Raw genomic sequence first — 18391 nt, 5'->3', positions numbered from 1 at the left:
TCTCACCCATAAATCCAGCATATTGAGAAATAGTTACCTCAACTTGGCTACTCTGCAGAACTCTACTTGCCTGCCCTGGGATGAGGTCTAGAACAGCTCATTATATTAACACTTGAACAAAAATAAACATTGCATAAGAAATAAAAAGAAAATGGAGAAAGGTAAAGCCCCCCCCCCCGCTTAAAGCACTGTTCTCATATGCACAGTAAATTGTGTTTTATTTCATTCCCTCAACAATGACTACTTTTTGGCCTGCTTTAATTCAACGTAAGCAAAATGAGTATCCATGATTGATCAACATCAAATCTCAAAATTCATCATTTTCCAAGCCCTGGCCATATGGAAACACAATGAACTTTATTTTGGAAAGTTCATGCAAATTCATGTAATAATGATAATGTTGATTCCTAATTTAGCTGGGAAAAGGAATGATCTCACTTACTCTTGCTCCATCATTTCCAGCTGTTCCTTCAGCACCCTTCTCTCCTATGCCACCCTGGGAAAACACACAAAATACCATTTGTTCACTCAATTGTTTTTTTTTCTCTCAATTTTATGGAAGCTTCATGAGGGCAGGAGCTTATCTCTCTTGTGCATAGCTATATCCCCTTGAGCCTAGAAAAGTGACTGGCACTCTGTATTTTTCTTAATAAGCATAGATATTGAAAGAAAGAGAGAGGAAGGAAGAAAGGAAAGAAGAAAGGAAGGAGGGAGGAAGGGAGGGAGGGAGGAAAGGAAGGAAGGAAGAGAGGGAGCGAGGGAGGGAGGGAGGGAGGGAAAATTGACTGGTGACTTAGGATAATAGAAGTAAAAGCCTAGACAGGAAATAACTTTCAGTAGGAATTTACAAAGTCTAAATGAATGAACTAAAACAAAACGAGACAAGACAAATCAAAACACAGACTTACTCTGTCACCCTTGGGGCCAGGAGTTCCTGCAATTCCTCTTTCTCCTGGCATACCTTGAAGACCTGGTGGGCCTGTGTCTCCAGGGGTCCCAGATGGTCCTGGACTGCCCTAAAATGAACCAACAATAAGTGACCTCACCAGTACAGTATTAAGATTGAGCCACATGAAATTTCTCTGCTGGTAGGTCAAAAATAGTTGAATATCAGCAATTTCATATGGTTCAACTTAGTGCATTTATTTTTCATTTATGAAAATTATCTCTGAGGTCATTTTTTGAAATAAAAAAAAAACTTCGCCTTTCTGATTGTTGGTTTATGTTTTCAACTTTTTTCTTTGGGGAAATTGAGCATCAATTGAAATAAAATAACAGTTGCCTTTCTTTACCTTGGACAACATCATGGGGATCCTAATGAAGAAAGAAGACATTATTTTTAGAGAGTACTTCACTCTCACTAATGAACCCATGACATTAAGCTTGCTTATAGGTTAAATCAGTGATTAAATTAAAACAGATCCTATGTAATCACTCTGGGCCTTGAAGATGATAAGGGATCTAATGACACATGATCATGAAAAATTCTACTTTAATTGTTTATATTAAAGTTGGCCACTTTATTTTCTATCAATTTTAAGTGGCACCCAAAGGAAATGGTACTGATTTTTGCCTTATGATGTATTTTACTTTCAGATTTCAAAAATGACATACTTTATGGTTAGTAAGCAGAACTGTGGAACCGGAGACCAAAAAAAGGGGAGCATATAATTAGGACTATCTCTTAATAAATTACACGGTTTTCTATGTATTGCCTCTGCTTATTAACAGAATTATACAATTTTCTGTTTATTGCTTCTGCTTATTAACGGAAGTCACTAGTAAAAGTCATATAAATAAATATTAGGAATGGGTTTCTTTTTTTTTTTTTTTTTTTTTCATTTTTTTTTTTTTTTCATTTATTTATGATAGTCACACAGAGAGAGAGAGAGAGAGAGGCAGAGACACAGGCAGAGGGAGAAGCAGGCTCCATGCACCGGGAGCCTGACGTGGGATTTGATCCCGGGTCTCCAGGATCGCGCCCTGGGCCAAAGGCAGGCGCCAAACCGCTGCGCCACCCAGGGATCCCAGGAATGGGTTTCTATAGGAGAACGTATCACCATGTACACTAAACCATAAATTCCATCACAGAAAAGAGACTTCTTTTCAGCTGACTCTTTAGTGCCAGGAAAAAGCCTCGTAGATGCTTACTGAAAATTTGTTGAAGAAGAAAATGATATAATTGAATTATCTTGTAACAACAAGAGAAATACATCCTAGTTGTGTCCTGCGTTTATCAGGCTGTAAAACTATCTAGTGCAGAGCTGGCTGCCACACTTACTTTTGGGCCGTCAGGGCCGTGGCCTCCAGCCATTCCCTTCTCCCCAGGGAGTCCGGTTATTCCTGGTTCTCCTCTCTCCCCCGGGTTTCCGCGTTCTCCCTAGAGCAACATCAGGATGGCAAACAATCTTAGAGACTGATTTAAAAATGGGTTAAAAATGTTTCTGAAAATCTGGAAAACTGCTTCCACTGGAGAAAACCTGAGAAAGGAGCAACTATTGAGGCTTGATTTTCTAGTTTAGTGATTTGAACTTCAAGGAAGGATATGCTAGTTGCACAGCACAAAACATAAGATTGATTTTCATCAAGTGAAAAAATTTTAATTCTTAAAGCCCAGTTTATGATAAAAGATGTTTTATTTCAATGGAAGGCAATGGAAACAAAGTGAATGACAAAGGAGAAAATACTCACTCTAGGTCCTAATGGGCCAACTGCTCCAGGATCTCCAGGAACTCCCTATAAGATATAATTTTAAAAATTCTAAGTAATGCTTTGAGCTAAATTTTAGGCATTTATTAGAAATCTTCCCATATCACATACCAAATTTCTTTTAATGTACTACTAGAAGTTTGAATAAACCCATAACATTAAGAAAAATATGCATACTTTTATAAATGAGGGGATATCCCATACATTGGATGGAAATATTTTTCCAGAAAAAAAATGTTTATTACACCTGAATGTTTGATTTTGGGCAATGAAAACAAGCAAAATATTATCTCACAAATGTAGTGCACTGGTTTTTTTTAGAGACAACAACACATATAGTAATTTTATTTCCTAATGAAAAAAATTTTAACAGAGGAAACTGAAATAAAAGGCAATAAAGAACTGATCTTTTCTTTTTAAGATCTTATTTATTTGAGAGAGAAAGCACAGCAAGCGAGAGACAGCATGAGTGGGGGGTTGGCGAGCAGACTCCTCACGGAGCAGGGGCCTGAGCAGGTCTCTACCCAGGACGCAGGGGACCATGACCTGAGCCAAAGGCAGACACTTAACCAACTGAGCCCTCCAGGCACCCCAGGAGCTGATCTTTTAAACAGAACCAGTTCAATTCAACTTAGTAAATATCTCTTGACTATATACTGTGGACCATGTACTCTGCTGGGAATTATGGGTTCAAACTAGTGCAGTCGTGACTCTTAGAAAAGTTTCAGTTTGCTCTTACTAAAGGAAAGTTTGTCAAAAAGTTCAAAACCTCTCTCTTCAGTTAAAAATAATAACCAATGACAAAGAAAGCTGTTGTGTCATCAAAGACTGGGATGAAAACTAAGGTAGAAGTGGGGTTGGTCCTGAATGTGAGATTTTAAGAATAATTTAATCAAATTATTTATTTTTCATTTTCCTTTTTACGTATGCTAGTGGGTCATATGTGGCTTAAAAGAAAACCTAAGTATAAACAAATCTGAGCGTTCTTTCCATAATATTTTATCTCATAAGAATACACTGCGGTAGCTTAGTCGGCATTATGTGGTGTATTGTAGGATACATAAGTAATGGTACATCTGGCAATTATGAAATACAGTAGAGCTTACAATTTTGTGGCAGATAGTGCGTTATTCATAGTGTCTTGATTTATATGATAACACCCTATAATATTTTGAACAGAGTATATTTTTTGACAAAGTAACATATTTCTGATAGTTTGGATAACAGATTATAACCACTACTGTCTACGTTTGCAAAATGTTAACCTCAATATACTCAATAGGTCTGATTCCACTGTAATCCTCCATGAGAAATTCTCCTTTGTGTGATACAAGAGCTCACACGGATATGTCTTAACTAGAGGGATCAGTGTCCATCCTCCAACCCCAACCCAGGATGATGCCGGAGGAAGGGAAGCGTGAAGAAGCACATGCTGTCCTTGGACAGTGACTTCACATCCTCCAAAACGAGGCCAGCTTTTCCTCCTCACGTAGCTCAATACAAGCTGCTAGCAGTCCCACTAGAACACCACTGCTTCTGTTGACTTAGTGACCTGCCTCTTATGTTATGTCACGAAACGGAAGAGCCAACCATGCTAGCAAAAGAGCTTTCTTCACTTCGAGACCAAAGGGAACAGCTAAAGGCAGAAGTAAAAAATATAGAGTGTGACCCACAAGTTGCGGAAGAGTTACATCAAGCAAATAAAGTGGCCAAAGAAGCTGCTAACAGATGGACTGATAATATATTTGCAGTAAGATCTTGGGCCAAAAGAATATTTGGGTTCGAAGAAAATAAAATTGATAAAAATTTTGGAATTCCAGAAGACTGTGACTACATAGACTAAAATGTTCAATGTTGGTAAAGGATCTGTGTACTTGTGAATATGTAATTTTTAAAATCTTATCGAACTAAATGTACTGAATTGCCATTAACCTATATTTGTGTTTATCATTTTATTTTATACTTTACTCTTCCGCCATCTTGCTCCTCCCCCCTATTTTATACTTTATTTAAAATTAATAAAATGATAAACACAAAGTATAAAGAGGGGAAAAAAAGTTCCTTTGTTCCTCAAATAAACTCAGTTCCTCAGTTCTTCAGTTCCTCAAACTCTGCTTTTTACTAAAAAAAAAAAGAAACAAAACAAAAGCTGTATCAAGCAGGCCTCCAGTCTTATCCCCTGAAATGTACTGTCCTCCTTGTGGTGTGGTCTTCCTAAAAGTCCAATCCCTAAAAGCACTACTCCCTGCTTGAGAGCCCTTCATCATCTCCCGTTAGAAGAATCAGAACCAATTACATTCACATTCAGACTTTATGTAATCTGGCTCCTGATTGATCATCCAGCCTCATCTCCACCTCTGCGTTTACTCTGCATTCCTGACTTACTAGTTTTCTCAGAGTCTTATTCTGATCAGCAAGACCTTTGCACCTGCTGTTACAATTTCCTGGAGTATTTTATTACCTTCCCTCCTACCCTCTTAACTCGTAAAAGATATTACTTAGTCTGGGAAACTTGCTGTAAATCCCCAAATCTGAATTAGGTGAATCTTCTATGTTTCCCCACACACAGTGTCTCCCCAGAAACCCCACATCTCCTACTATGGTGTAATAGAAGGGCTAAGTTCATGTCCATTTTGTTCAGTTGTTTAGAGCCAGGTTAGAGCCAGGGCTTAACACCACTACGCACAGAGTGCTTAGCAAATATTTGTTGAATGGTTAAATGAATGAACAGATCACCCATAGAAAAATAAACTAAATTAACTGATGTCCTGGTAAAATAATAGAAATAAAATAGTATCTGTTATAACCATATAAAGCCTCCCGCCAAACTCTGTAGTTGATAAGATACATGTTCAGTGGGTAAGAACCCAGTCTTGGGAAGCAGATTACCAGAATTCAAATTATACCAGCTTCTGAGTGACTGGGAAAGTCACAAAACATCCGTGGGCTCATTTTCCTCATCTAAAGAATAGGCATGACGCTAGTACCTAGATAGGTAGGGCTGTTCTGGGGATTCCAAGAGACAACATGTATAAAGCAAACCAGAACAGAGCCTCACATATCCTAAGTGATACCGCACACCCCGCCACCTTTTATTACTGCTCTTATTACTGTTTTAAGACTTACCTGGTCACCTGGCTTTCCCCCTTCCCCAGGGGGCCCTGGAGGACCAGGAAGCCCCTACAGGAAAGAAAGAAAATAAAACTGTGAGTTTTCAAAGTTTAACAGGCCACGAGTGTCAGCAGTTCACCTTTTATAACCCACAGAGCCTCCGTGACTCTACTGTCAGGCAAAAGATTGTTTAAACACAAGCAAAGCAGAGTAAGGAGACTATCTTCTACCCTAACGCAGCAGCCGGCCCCTGGATAGAGTCAGACCTTCACTCGCACACCACTTAGTTAAAAAAAAAAAAGATAAGAATCCAACAGGAGATCCTTAACATTTGTCAAGTTCTGTGGGGCTGAAAGCAGTATTTTAGGTTGCTAGTATAGTGCTGAAAGTCACTCCTGAAAACTTTTTTCACCAAAGTATGATTATCCATTATAAAATAATTTCCCATACAATATATTTAGGTAAATCATGAAATTTGTTTAACAATAATTTTAAGACATTTTTCCTTCCTTAAAACTAGATAAATTTTAATATAGTCCAGTAAGACTTATCAAGAACACTCTATAATTTTTAATTTGTTAATAATTTTGGATTTTGATCAGTTTTTCAAGGGAAGTCGATATCTTCTCTTTGAACAAAAATGTTGGGTTTTATCCATTTTATCCATTTACTAAAAGAGGGACTTTTTTCAAAATTGTGGAATTTCACATCATCTGACCATATCTTTTCATATTTTAAAAAAGCAGCTTAATTAACAGTGGAAAAAACAGAAAAGTGAATTTGTGCATACCTGAAAGCCAGTGGGCCCTGGAGGTCCCTGCTCTCCTCTCTCCCCAGCGAGACCCTAAGTCATGAAGGAAAGAAAATCATGAGTAGAGCCTGATCTTTACACTTGCTTCTTGTTTATGTGACCTACTAGAAGAACTGATAGTTGCCTTTTTCCTAATCACATAGTTTTCACTTTAGTCAGATAACAAACCGCATTATAATGAAGTAATTTAATGGTATTGTTTGAATCGATGTTGAGAAAATATCTTCTAAAGCTGGCAAAGATACTGATGACATGTTTATTTTTTGATCCAAAAAATGTCTACAGGATCCCTGGGTTGGCTCAGTGGTTTAGCGCCTCCTTCAGCTCAGGACGTGACCCCGGGGTCCCAGGATCGAGTCCCACATCAGGCTCCCTGCATGGAGCCTGTTTCTCCATCTGCCTGTGTCTCTGCCTCTCTGTGTGACTCTCATGAATAAATAAATGAAATCTTAAAAAGAAAATGTCCACAGCTAACCATAAAATTATAGGGAAATTGGATAAGTTGAACCTGGAAAAATTCCTTACTTTCACGTATCTAATCATTTAAAACAGGTAATCCCCTGCTTTTCCAAAGTTTGTGTTACATCATTTCACTTTTATGAAAGCTCTATATTAACTTTTTGCTAACTGAAAGAAATCTGCAGATAATTTTTGATTTTACAAAACAAAGCAAAATGCAAAAACAGCGTTTGGCATTTGCTTCGCAGTGAGCCCCCATAGAGGCAGCGTGCACCCCTAGCAGTGAGAGCAGCCCCCACAGGCTCCTTCCTCGGGAGCCACACTCAGCAGCTGAGCATCAAGCCCTCTGAGTGCTGAACTGTGAGCATCTGTGTTTTATCTGGATTTATTTTGTGCATCTGTAAGAGCAAGATATGTCCTAAGGTATCAGAAAAGCCAGAAGAGGTTATTTTTGGAGTTTAGGAATTTTAAGAAATTTTTCCATATAAGTTAATGATAATTGCTTCTTTGCTTTATGCCATTTAAGCTTATAAACGTCTTCAGAGGAATGCTCTACTTTCGGGTAGTGAGGGAAACGTGCATCTCTATTCCAATTTATTTCTCTGTGTCATAAAAAATATTAATCAAGCTTTCAACACTAGAACAACTGAAGGAAGCAAATCTAACATTTTAGAAAGATTTAAATTGCCCCATTGCAAACAAATAAATATGCCAAAATATTTCTGATATTTAATTTTGGAATTCTAGGATGCAAATGTACCTTAAAGGATAAAAAACTTTCTTTTTTTCAGTCCTCCAAAAAAATAAGTCAGCTTAAATAAATTTCTGTAAGTCATCATTAGAAGAATGCAGCTATAACTCAGTATTCATATATTATCAATAAAGAGTACAAAATATTTGTCACACGAGTTTCCTCAGCTGATATATTCTTCAACTGTGTCATGCAAAGATGATGAGGCAGCTTTTGCCATCAACATTTTAAAGAAGCTTAAAATGAAAAGTCCAATCACTCCATTTAAAAAGGAGATGCCAGCACATGAATCAAAAGAAAAGACTGTAACTGAAATTCTTCAATCCTGCATCTTCTTATTTACATCCCCTGAAACTTATTTATAAGTAGTCTTAAGCAAACGTCAGTGAAAAATGCAATGTGAATATACTCTGGTTGAAAGACCACATACCGGGGGGCCCACAGGACCAGAAGGACCGACTTCACCATCTTTTCCAGGAGCTCCCTAATATCACACAGAGATAATATGTGAGGTGAGGCCATGAGACAGCTGGATGATCCATATGCACGTGTGTGTACATATATCTATATTTATATCTATTTCCCCCCTTTAGAAGAAATGTATAGTTACCCTCTGCCCAGGAACACCAGCATTTCCCGCCTCTCCAGGTTTTCCAGGGTCACCCTACAGAAAAAATAGAAACTATTTTAAAATTCAATTTGCTCCAATCATGCCTGCTCCAAGTGAGGATTATGATGAGAGAGCAAACATATTACACACTGTACTCACACTGCTACCTTTGGGGCCTGGAAGACCCATGCTTCCCGGCTGCCCTCTGATTCCTATGGAGCCTGGAGGGCCTGGCCGGCCATCCTCCCCTGGAGCACCCTACAAAAGAGACAGAAGCAGTGTACGTTTTATGTAAATTCTCTCTAAATATCGTATCACCAAATTGACACCTGCCTTTCTTCGCTTACTTATAAAAGTTATGTAAGCTTTAAATTATCCTTCACCTTTTTCTTAGTGAATCAGAACAGCTGAGTGCCTAAAAAAATTTCTGAAGTAGTTTGGAGTATTTAGAACAGAGAATTAACTCTTATTCTCTACATATAAACCTCATCCTCACAACCCTTACTCTCTCATATTCATAGGGAAAATTTTCTTTCTTCTTTAATTTACTCTAGATTGTGGTAACGAAAATTTGATACTTCTATTTCACATTTTTGGTGTAAAGAAAAGGCCCAGAATACATGAGCTGTCAAAAGTTGTACCTACCTCTCTTAAACCTATACAACTGCAAGGACATCAAGAAATGAGAATGTTTCTAATAGACAAATTTGACCAGTCCTGGAAGAATACATAATTTCAACTTTTTCCACTGATATCAGAGAAACAATTTTAATCTCAGATATTGTATCAATTAAATTTGATCAATGTTGGGTGAATTTTAAAATATGAAGATCCTATAAATTTACTTCAGCATTTTAAACATGTAAATAAGATCAGCATCCAGCCAATTAAAAGCATTAACCTCAAATAAACATCTTATCATTTAAGTTGTAGGTCTATTGAGAACTATTAATGGTTGTGGACTTTATTTACTTATTTATTTAAGTAGGCTTCATATGGGGCTCCACTCAGGACCCTGAGATCAAGACCAGAGCTGAGATCAAGCGTTGGATGCATAACCAACTGGGTGCCCCAAAGAGAGTTGTTTACATTACTTACCAAAGGCCCAAGTTTTCCTTCAGGACCTTGAACACCAGGATTTCCTGTCAGACCCTGAAAATTAAAAGCAACCGTCATTTTGTTGCTGACTTGAAACTGAAGTAAAGATTCTAGAGAATAAAAACAGCACCGCGTTAAAAGGACCCCGTTCCACTTTGCAATGCCCACTCCCAGTGGCCTTAGGCTCCTCCAGACAGGCCTACAGGCCCCTCAGGGTCCTCACCCCTCCTGGCTTTGGAAGGACCAGGGCAGAAAACACAGCGTGCCAACAGGCCGCACTATGTGGGCTTTCCACGGGCCGGGGTGGGGACCCACAGCACAGCCTCCGAGGGCATCCTCTCCCCCCACAAGGGACAGGTCACATGTGAGCAAGTAAGTCTACATGGTGGGCACACGGGCCACTCTGCCTTAGAACTCCCACGTGAGCAGAATTATAACAGCATCGTGAGCACAGCATACTGGTCCTGGCCAACAGGCAGGTGCATGTTACTCCAAACTCACAGCACCCACAGCTATGCTGCCCACAGGTTTTTAGTATTCGTGGTCCTCCCAGTCCAGATGTGAGCTACAGTCGGGGGGGGGGGGGGGGGGGGGGCGGTCATTCTTCCTCTAAGCAATGCTGATTGCCCCTTCAGCTGGCCTGCCCATTTCCTAAGAAAATGCCAGTTTGCCACATAGAAGGAGGAAGCTATAATACACTTCTACTCATATAGTGAACGCTGGGTTCAAGATCACGTAGCCAAATGTATGTTTCCATCCAACAATTTATTGTATGAATTCCTTTCTCTTCAAGGAGCATTGTTGACAACCGAATATAAGAGTGATTCCATAGTCCAAATGAATTTTCAAATGACATTTGGTCAAAATGAAATTTATCACGAATTCTCTTTGGCTAAAAGCCAAGGAAATTAGTTGTTAGCAAGTAGAGGAAAAAATAAATATTGACAAAGATGATTTTCTTTCATGTCAAGTGGCAAAACCATTAATATGTACTCCTTTGAGAAAGGGAGCGTAGAAATTACTATATTTTCTATACATGATAAAATAGCAAACCAGTATTTTAAAAAGTCAATCAGGTCAAAATTGTAAAACCAGGGGGATCCCTGGGTGGCTCAGCAGTTTGGTGCCTGCCTTGGGCCCAGGGCGTGACCCCAGGGTCCCAGGATCGAGTCCCACATCGGGCTCCCTGCATGGAGCCTGCTTCTCCCTCTGCCTGTGTCTCTGCCTCTCTCTCTGTGTGTCTCTCATGAATAAATAAATAAAATCTAAAAAAAAAAGTTGTAAAACCAAAGAAATGCTCCAACTTGTCAAGACTCGCTAAGTCAAAACGTCCTTTCACTGAATTCTCAGGAGAAGTTCTGGCTTGATGTAGCAAACTGCTGTGTTCTTACCCGAGCACCTGGAAGCCCAGGTTCGCCTGGCCGTCCTGGATCCCCCTGACTTCCTTTAGGTCCTGAAGAACCTACAGGACCCCTCTCTCCTTGAGCCCCCTGTTCCAATGCAAAGCAGAATATGTCAGGAAAAAAAGAAATGAAAAAAAAAAAAAAAGAAATGGTGCAGGAAAATAAAAGCAATAAATATGAAATGTATGTTGTACAAATCAAAGCACTGGTATACCATACAGACGCTTTGTCAAGTAGTTACAAAGTCACAAAAAATGTCACAACATAGTCTCTTCTAATTTGTATTTCTTATAGAATAGTGGTTTTTCATCATTAGCCAATGAAAATTATCTAATCTAGATTTGGGGGAAAAAATACCAAAATTTTAAAGTCTAAATTCTGGATAAAGGAAAAAGTATATATACCAGTCAAAGGAAAGGTGTATGACCTTTTCTTCTCAGCAGTGTCCCTAAAAAGTCCGAAAACAAACTTCTCCCTACTTCCAACCATTATACGTCCCCCATCCCTCTACAGAATAGAAATGGCACAAGAGGGATTTGACATTAGGCTCAACCTCCATGTCACTCTTCAGATCTGGACCACGTGGACCAAAGCTAGAGCACCATTCCGGACAGTGGCATCTTTTGGAGCACCACCCACGTGAGCGTCAACATTTGATAGGATGACCTCACCTTCGGTCCCGGTAAGCCATCAGAGCCTGGAAAACCACGATTGCCAGGAGCACCCTACAAATGACCAAAATGTGATTCTTAATTGTTGTCGATGCTCTTGAAATGTATCATGAGTGGGTAATTTTTACTTTTAGTATTATATGGTTTTAAGAGGTGTGATCAAGCCAACATGGCAATAGATAGGTAAGCAGGGGGAAAAAAAAAAAACAACCCTAACTATATGGAAAGAAATATTAAATTTTGGAAAACATGTAAGTACTGAGCCAAAAATTATTCAGATTAAGAACTATACTAACAATTCATTGTAAAATTAAATATAGAGAAAATCTGATATGAGCAGCAAAGGAATGGCACCATCCACCACCATCAAAATGTCAATGACATGTATTTGTTTTGTCTCCCACGTGAAGCTCCATGCTTCCTCTGAAAGTTTCTACAAATGTACGGTGATATTGTTGTTTCATTATGGCGACCTCTTCTGATCTCTAAAGTCACCGACCCTCGTGGCCTCCTGGCCTAGCATTTCCTGTTTCCTCTGCTGACAACGTTCTTTCTCCAAGTTCTCTTGCTCACCCTCATCTTCAGGTGTCAGCTAGGATGCCATCTTCCCAAAGAATCCTATTTCCTAACCACCTAATGTCACACTACCATCATATACTGTTATTCTCTCTTTACCACATCACCCTGTTATTTCCTACGTGTATATACAGTATTCACTGAAATGCATAATTATATTTTTGTTTGCCCATTCACTTGTTTATTGTGTACCTCCCCACTGGAGTAAACTATTATTACTAGCCCCCACTAGTACAGAAGGCTGGGACCACAGCCTTCTTTTCCACTGATGTAGCCTAAGTACCAATATATCAAACTGGCCCAGTGTAGTTTTTCAATCAGTATTCGCTGAATGAATGAATGAGCACCAATTAAACAGTTGGCTCCTTTAATTCACAATCATCCTGAACATCCTGTATCCTGCTGTGAAATGCACTTGCAGGCATGTCTTTTAACTGCTCTATCATTCCTTACTATCCCAAAATCTACCCATATAATTCCCCTACAATTCTAGAATTTATTATTCAAATTTTACCCTTTCTCCCATGGAGCCTGGAGGACCGACTGTTCCTGGATCACCTCGGGGACCTCTCTTGCCTTCTTCACCAGGTGGGCCTATTGGACCCTGAATACCATGTGGCCCCTATTGAAAACAGAAGGACAGTTACCAGAAAGACCATAGCACAGGGGAGTCATAGTCAAAAGCTTCATTTAAAATGAAGTCAGTTATAAATGTGAAACTGTATTAAACTGTTTCCATCTAAAGGTATATTTCTCAGTATTATTATGTTAACACTTGAGCATGTTGACCTGTGCACTCTGGGACAATATTCATGCTCTTCTTATCCTTTAAACAAAAAAAAATGAAGACTTACTGGTTCCCCTTTTGGGCCAGCTTCTCCTTTGAAACCCGGAACTCCTGGATCGCCCTAAAATAAAAGTATGAACAGTTATAAGAACCAGGACATTTAGCCAGTCCAACCTGCTTTAACTAATTATACTAAGTGGGCCTTGAAAACTTTTGCCGGTAAGTTTGTGTTATCATTTTTTAAATTTTGCAAATCTTGTAGAATGTATGTGAAATTTTATAAAATCTAGTATTGATTAGGTAGCAGTTTGTCTATTTTACAGTCTTCAGAGACTTATTTTTAAAATCTTGTTTTATGGGATCCCTGGGTGGCGCAGCGGTTTGGCGCCTGCCTTTGGCCCAGGGCGTGATCCTGGAGACCCGGGATCGAATCCCACGTCGGGCTCCCGGTGCATGGAGCCTGCTTCTCCCTCTGCCTGTGTCTCTGCCTCTCTCTCTCTGTGTGACTATCATGAATAAATAAATAAAATCTTTAAAAAAATAAAAAAAAAATAAAAATAAAAAAAAATAAAATCTTGTTTTATCATGCATACTAGGAAATTTAGAATTATTCAGTTATTCCAATTTGCTAATTAAAATAGAACTAACAATGACAACTTCTACAGATAAATCTATTTCAGGTTTATTTTAGGAAACAGACTTGTTTACCCAGAATCAAGATAATTTTATATTTATGTTCTCTTTATTGACAGTTGGACAACTTCAAACAGGCATTTCATCTTTGGAGCGTTCTGTGTTTTTTTTATACGTGTATTTTTAAATACTAGTTAAACTTGTGGGGAGCAGATTACTAAATTGAGAACATGATAAAATCAAATGTGAAGTATCAGCAACACTTATGTCTTAATAAATCTGTCACCACCATTTAAAAGGATTTATTAGCATAACTAAGTTACTTGGAACAGAATTCAAAATATTTGTTTTAGGTAGTGTTAAGAAAGAAAGTTTTAATTTTTATATATCAAGCTAAAAATATATAAGCACAGCTTCTCAATGTGTTTATTTCTTATGGGCTTGTCGTAACATTTTTTTCTAATAAATAATTTCACAAAATATGGAAATTCATTTGATTTGAACAATATGGTGGAATCACTTTTCACAATAGCTCTTGAGAAATAGCCGTTAAACCCATTTTAACCAAAGTGTCATTATAGCCTCCAGATTTCTTCACACTGGCTTGTAAAATATTTCCATCAGTTTATTATTCAAATACTGATAAAATTCTATGAGGCAGACCAAAGTCATGACCTTATTATTTTAAATTTAAAAACTCACTAAAATCCAACACAACGCAATAATGTTCCCCTTTGAATTTAAAAGCCTACACTGTACATTAACATTTGGCTTCCACTTTACAAAGATTTCTGTCTTTAATTGGCTCATTCAAATAAGTCACATTATCTATGTTTCATTCCATCTCACTGAATACTGTTTTTCTTGGTGCTCTTCGTTGGATTATACTAACGATGATAGTTATTTTAAGGGACATTACCGGTTGGCCTCGAATTCCTGGAGGTCCCGTGCTACCCTGAGGCCCTGGAGATCCAGGTGGCCCTGCCAAACCAGGAGGACCGGAGGTACCCGGAGAGCCCTATCAGAATGAAAGAACGACATGATGAGCAGAGACTACGTACAGGTCTATGGTCCTAAGGATCACGCCCACTTGTGTTTCATGTGGCACAAATGCACTTAGTTACTCACCGTTGGGCCTTTGGCACCAGGTGTACCATCAGTTCCTACTGTACCCTAAAAGATACATGAAAAGTTTGTAAGCTATTAAGCCATATCTAGGGTGGTCTTTGGATGTCCACTCATATTCCAAAAGGAAGCAGAAAATTGTTGTAAAACATCAACCACCATTATATCCTAAAACTTACTTCTGTAACTAATTCCCTTTTCCATAAAGTAGATAGAATTTTGCAGAGTTGACAAGAGAATTATGTTTTTTTTTTTATGTCAGTTGCAAACACTCATTCAGAATTCAAAGAAGATATATTAAAATAGATTGCCTTTGTTCTGAAGTTACAAAACATGTCAAGCTTTCTGTTAAGAATATAGTTCTTAAATGTACTAGGAACTTACAGGAAGACCTTGAGAGCCAACTGGGCCTGGTGGCCCAGTTTCACCTCTTTGACCCTGGGGACCTTCGGGGCCTCTTGCTCCAGTGGGACCTGCTTCTCCCTAACAGGATACAAAAGAAATGTTAATTTAAGAAGAACATAAATGTGTGGTTCAAAGTTTATTGCTTCTTTGGAGCTTTACATTTAATACTCAAGTATTTAAAGGAGTCATAAGCACAAACTGGTTTACAAAGGATGTGTGCCTAACTATGACTTAACAAGTGGACTCACTTTCCTAAACCTCTTCGAGTATGATGATGTCTGTAACATTAATAGCAAAGCTAAGTCGTCAAGGTAGCCTGATAACTACCGTTATTTCAACCCAAGATAGTGGTCCAGATAGTAAATAAAAATATAAATGTCTAGTTAACTTTTAATTCAGATAAATAACAAATAATTTAAGTTTGTCCCAGGCAATATTTGGGCCATATCTATACTAAAAATTTATTCTTTATTTATCCGAAATTTAAACCTAAGTGACTTTCTGTATTTTATAAACATATTAGATCCCTCTAGCTCTAATCCTAGTGGGACCTGGAGCTGGAATTTTAAAACTAAAATTGTAAGCCTATGGGTGTTCATTAGTGCCAATAAAACATGTTAAATCCCTATTGAATCCTTGAAATACAAGGAACTGGAGATGGAAGTTTATTCTTCATCCAGAAAAACAGAGACCATGGAAGAATTTAACAGGTGTAGCAGAATCCTGGCCAAAAACAAAGATCTGGGAATTTTATATTTGGGGAGGTGGGAATAGGACAAACAATTTCTGTGAAAAACAGTTTTGCAGAGTGTTTGATTTTTAAGCAGTTTTCAGTAGCCAACAGCCAGTATTAGAAAACCCGAGGAGGAGAAGGAAATATGCAGCATGAACTGTTATATAAATTGTGATTCTAATGAGGTCTTAGCTAGATGCCACAATCTAGCAGAAACTGCTTTCTGCCCAGTCTTAGTTGTGGGCGCTGTGAGTATTCATTCTATCTCTAGTTCTCTGGCCAGAGCTCAGTGTAAGAGCAGAGGGTCTCACATGAAGGGGGAAGGGTTTTTGAATATTTTGATGAGGGACCATGGGGGGATGGGCCCTCTAAGGCCAGAGTCAGGAACAGCTGGATTAGGACCTCAGGGAGCAGATCAGAAACAGAGGGAACCTCAAGAGGGTCCTACGAGCTCCAGTGCACAGTGAGTTCTCAGTGAATAAGGGGTTGGTTAGTGAAATGATGCAGGGTGCCACTGTAAAGCAGCCACATCTCTGCGGCCCAGAGTTGAGAGACAGCATTAGAGACAGCCTGAAGAATCATTTGACTTGATGACGGTGACATTTCAGAGTATTTAAAATGTCAGCTATGGACTTTTTTGTTGTTGTTTGTTTCAAAATAGAGTTCAAAACCCATTTGAGTAGCACTACTAACAGGAAGCGTGGATCTATATGGAGGGCATTACTTAACCTTCAACAAAATTCCGTGAGGAGACAAGATTTAGAGAAGTGAGGGGATTGCCATGGCCTCTTGTGAGTACATCTCCTCTTTGAGATGAAAAAACTATTGCCAAGGGGAAACTGCGTATGAGAGGCAATCAAACACACCGTGTTGTTTAAAACTTGTAAGTAGTGTTCGGAATGTACTCACTAATTTAGCTAGTATAATCTTAATAATCTCCTATTCTAATCCTTGAATTTATCATCCCAAATACTGAAAGAACAAATTGTGGCTCCCTACAAATGTAAATCAACCCAACAGAATACTTTAATCCCTTCCCCTGTGGAAAGCCAAATAGCCTCCCTGCTTATTCCTTTAAATGGGTTGTGTCAATGGTAGGGAGCAGGAATAGGAGTGAAAAGCCAGCACTGTGTGAGAGAACAGCCTTTTGACAACCTCTGATTTATTTTAACCTCCTATTGTTTAGAACATTCTGCTATTTAGTGCTGTATCCAGGAATAGAGCTCCAATTCAGATTAAGTTCTTATTCCTTGCAGCTGTTACAATTGTCTAGCCTTAGAGTTCTAAGGCAACAGATTCTTTGATATTACAATTGTATAATTATCAGTAATTCTCTTTCAATTACATATTGTTTGCTAATCTCATTTTTAAATATTCTAAGCTATTTTTTTGCCCCTACCGGAATAGCGCTGAGAACGCTCTAGGCTTTTTCCATGGTTAAGAGCAACCTCCATACAATTAATGAAATGAAGTTCCTCACTTTGGGATTCATAACCAAGTACTTCTTGTAATCAAGAGCTAAACATATTAACATTTTACCTTCATCCCAGGATTTCCTGGAAAACCAGATGATCCAGGTATCCCAAGAGGACCCTATTAAGAGAAACCAGAAAAGTGATCAGACATGTTTTTTAATCAATGTCCTACTGAGTCATCTTTCATTCTTAAACAACGTTCTGTATTTGGACACATAAGAATAATCCACTTAGTACTTTCAAATCCCAACGATAATATAATTTTATAATAAGTACCTTCCAACATTGGTATGAAATAGTACCAAAAGACATGTCCAGTGGCATTAAACACTTGTTGTTGTAGTGTATTAGAGAACAAGTCACAATCACAAACTGTTTGAAACAACTGCTTCTTGAGAGATGTACTTTCTTTGTGTTAACCAAGTAATATAGTTTTTAGAAAGTTGTTTTATACCAAAATCCGGGACTGTACTTTATAAAAATGATGCTTAAGAATCACCTGCATATTTTACAGTGATTTTTTTTTTCAAGCTGACATGTGGATATTTATCACTATCCCATATTTGGGAAGACGTGCATAGAGTTTAAATCATTGAAAGAAATGAGTATAAGATGAACTCCATTCTTGGGCTCCTGGGTGGCTCAGCAGTTGAGCTTCTGCCTTCGGCCCAGCGTGTGATCCCGGAGTCCTGGGATGGAGTCCCGCATCGGGCTCCCTGCATGGAGCCTGCTTCTCCCTCTGCCTGTGTCTCTGTCTCTCTGTGTGTCTCTCATGAATAAATAAATAAAACCTTTTTTTTTTTAAAAGGAAGCATTCCATTCTAGGTTATCCTGATTCTTCTTTGAGGAGTGTACTGTAATTCCATCAGTTTTGCAGTAATAAAATCCCTTTTAAACTATACTTATGTTTTCCTGCTATTATTTCCTTTTTAGGAGTAACAAAGCAGGAAAGATCCTAAAGGCAAATAATTTCAAATCTGATTTACCCTCCTAGTATTTCTCTGAGCTTATTGTGCTTTTCTCATCTATCCATC

The 18391-nt window shown here is 38.5% G+C and overlaps 1 protein-coding gene across 1 annotated transcript in view; it reads right to left on the bottom strand.

The window, feature by feature from the left end:
• The window catches only part of COL5A2 (collagen type V alpha 2 chain), a 138263-nt gene that overhangs the window by 23477 nt on the left and 96395 nt on the right, over nucleotides 1-18391 (bottom strand). The window contains exons 18-35 of the mRNA XM_072811054.1: nucleotides 17422-17475; nucleotides 15129-15227; nucleotides 14748-14792; nucleotides 14539-14637; nucleotides 13054-13107; nucleotides 12714-12821; nucleotides 11624-11677; nucleotides 10941-11039; nucleotides 9550-9603; nucleotides 8611-8709; nucleotides 8452-8505; nucleotides 8272-8325; nucleotides 6611-6664; nucleotides 5836-5889; nucleotides 2692-2736; nucleotides 2282-2380; nucleotides 909-1016; nucleotides 443-496 (exon numbers count right to left, since the gene is read on the bottom strand). Coding sequence (XP_072667155.1) covers nucleotides 443-496; nucleotides 909-1016; nucleotides 2282-2380; nucleotides 2692-2736; nucleotides 5836-5889; nucleotides 6611-6664; nucleotides 8272-8325; nucleotides 8452-8505; nucleotides 8611-8709; nucleotides 9550-9603; nucleotides 10941-11039; nucleotides 11624-11677; nucleotides 12714-12821; nucleotides 13054-13107; nucleotides 14539-14637; nucleotides 14748-14792; nucleotides 15129-15227; nucleotides 17422-17475 — 1287 coding nt within the window. The remainder of the gene's footprint in view (nucleotides 1-442; nucleotides 497-908; nucleotides 1017-2281; nucleotides 2381-2691; nucleotides 2737-5835; nucleotides 5890-6610; nucleotides 6665-8271; nucleotides 8326-8451; nucleotides 8506-8610; nucleotides 8710-9549; nucleotides 9604-10940; nucleotides 11040-11623; nucleotides 11678-12713; nucleotides 12822-13053; nucleotides 13108-14538; nucleotides 14638-14747; nucleotides 14793-15128; nucleotides 15228-17421; nucleotides 17476-18391) is intronic.

Source organism: Canis lupus, chromosome 34 (assembly GCF_048164855.1).
Source record: "Canis lupus baileyi chromosome 34, mCanLup2.hap1, whole genome shotgun sequence".
Taxonomy (NCBI): domain Eukaryota; kingdom Metazoa; phylum Chordata; class Mammalia; order Carnivora; family Canidae; genus Canis; species Canis lupus.
This window is presented reverse-complemented; position numbering and strand designations above follow the sequence as displayed.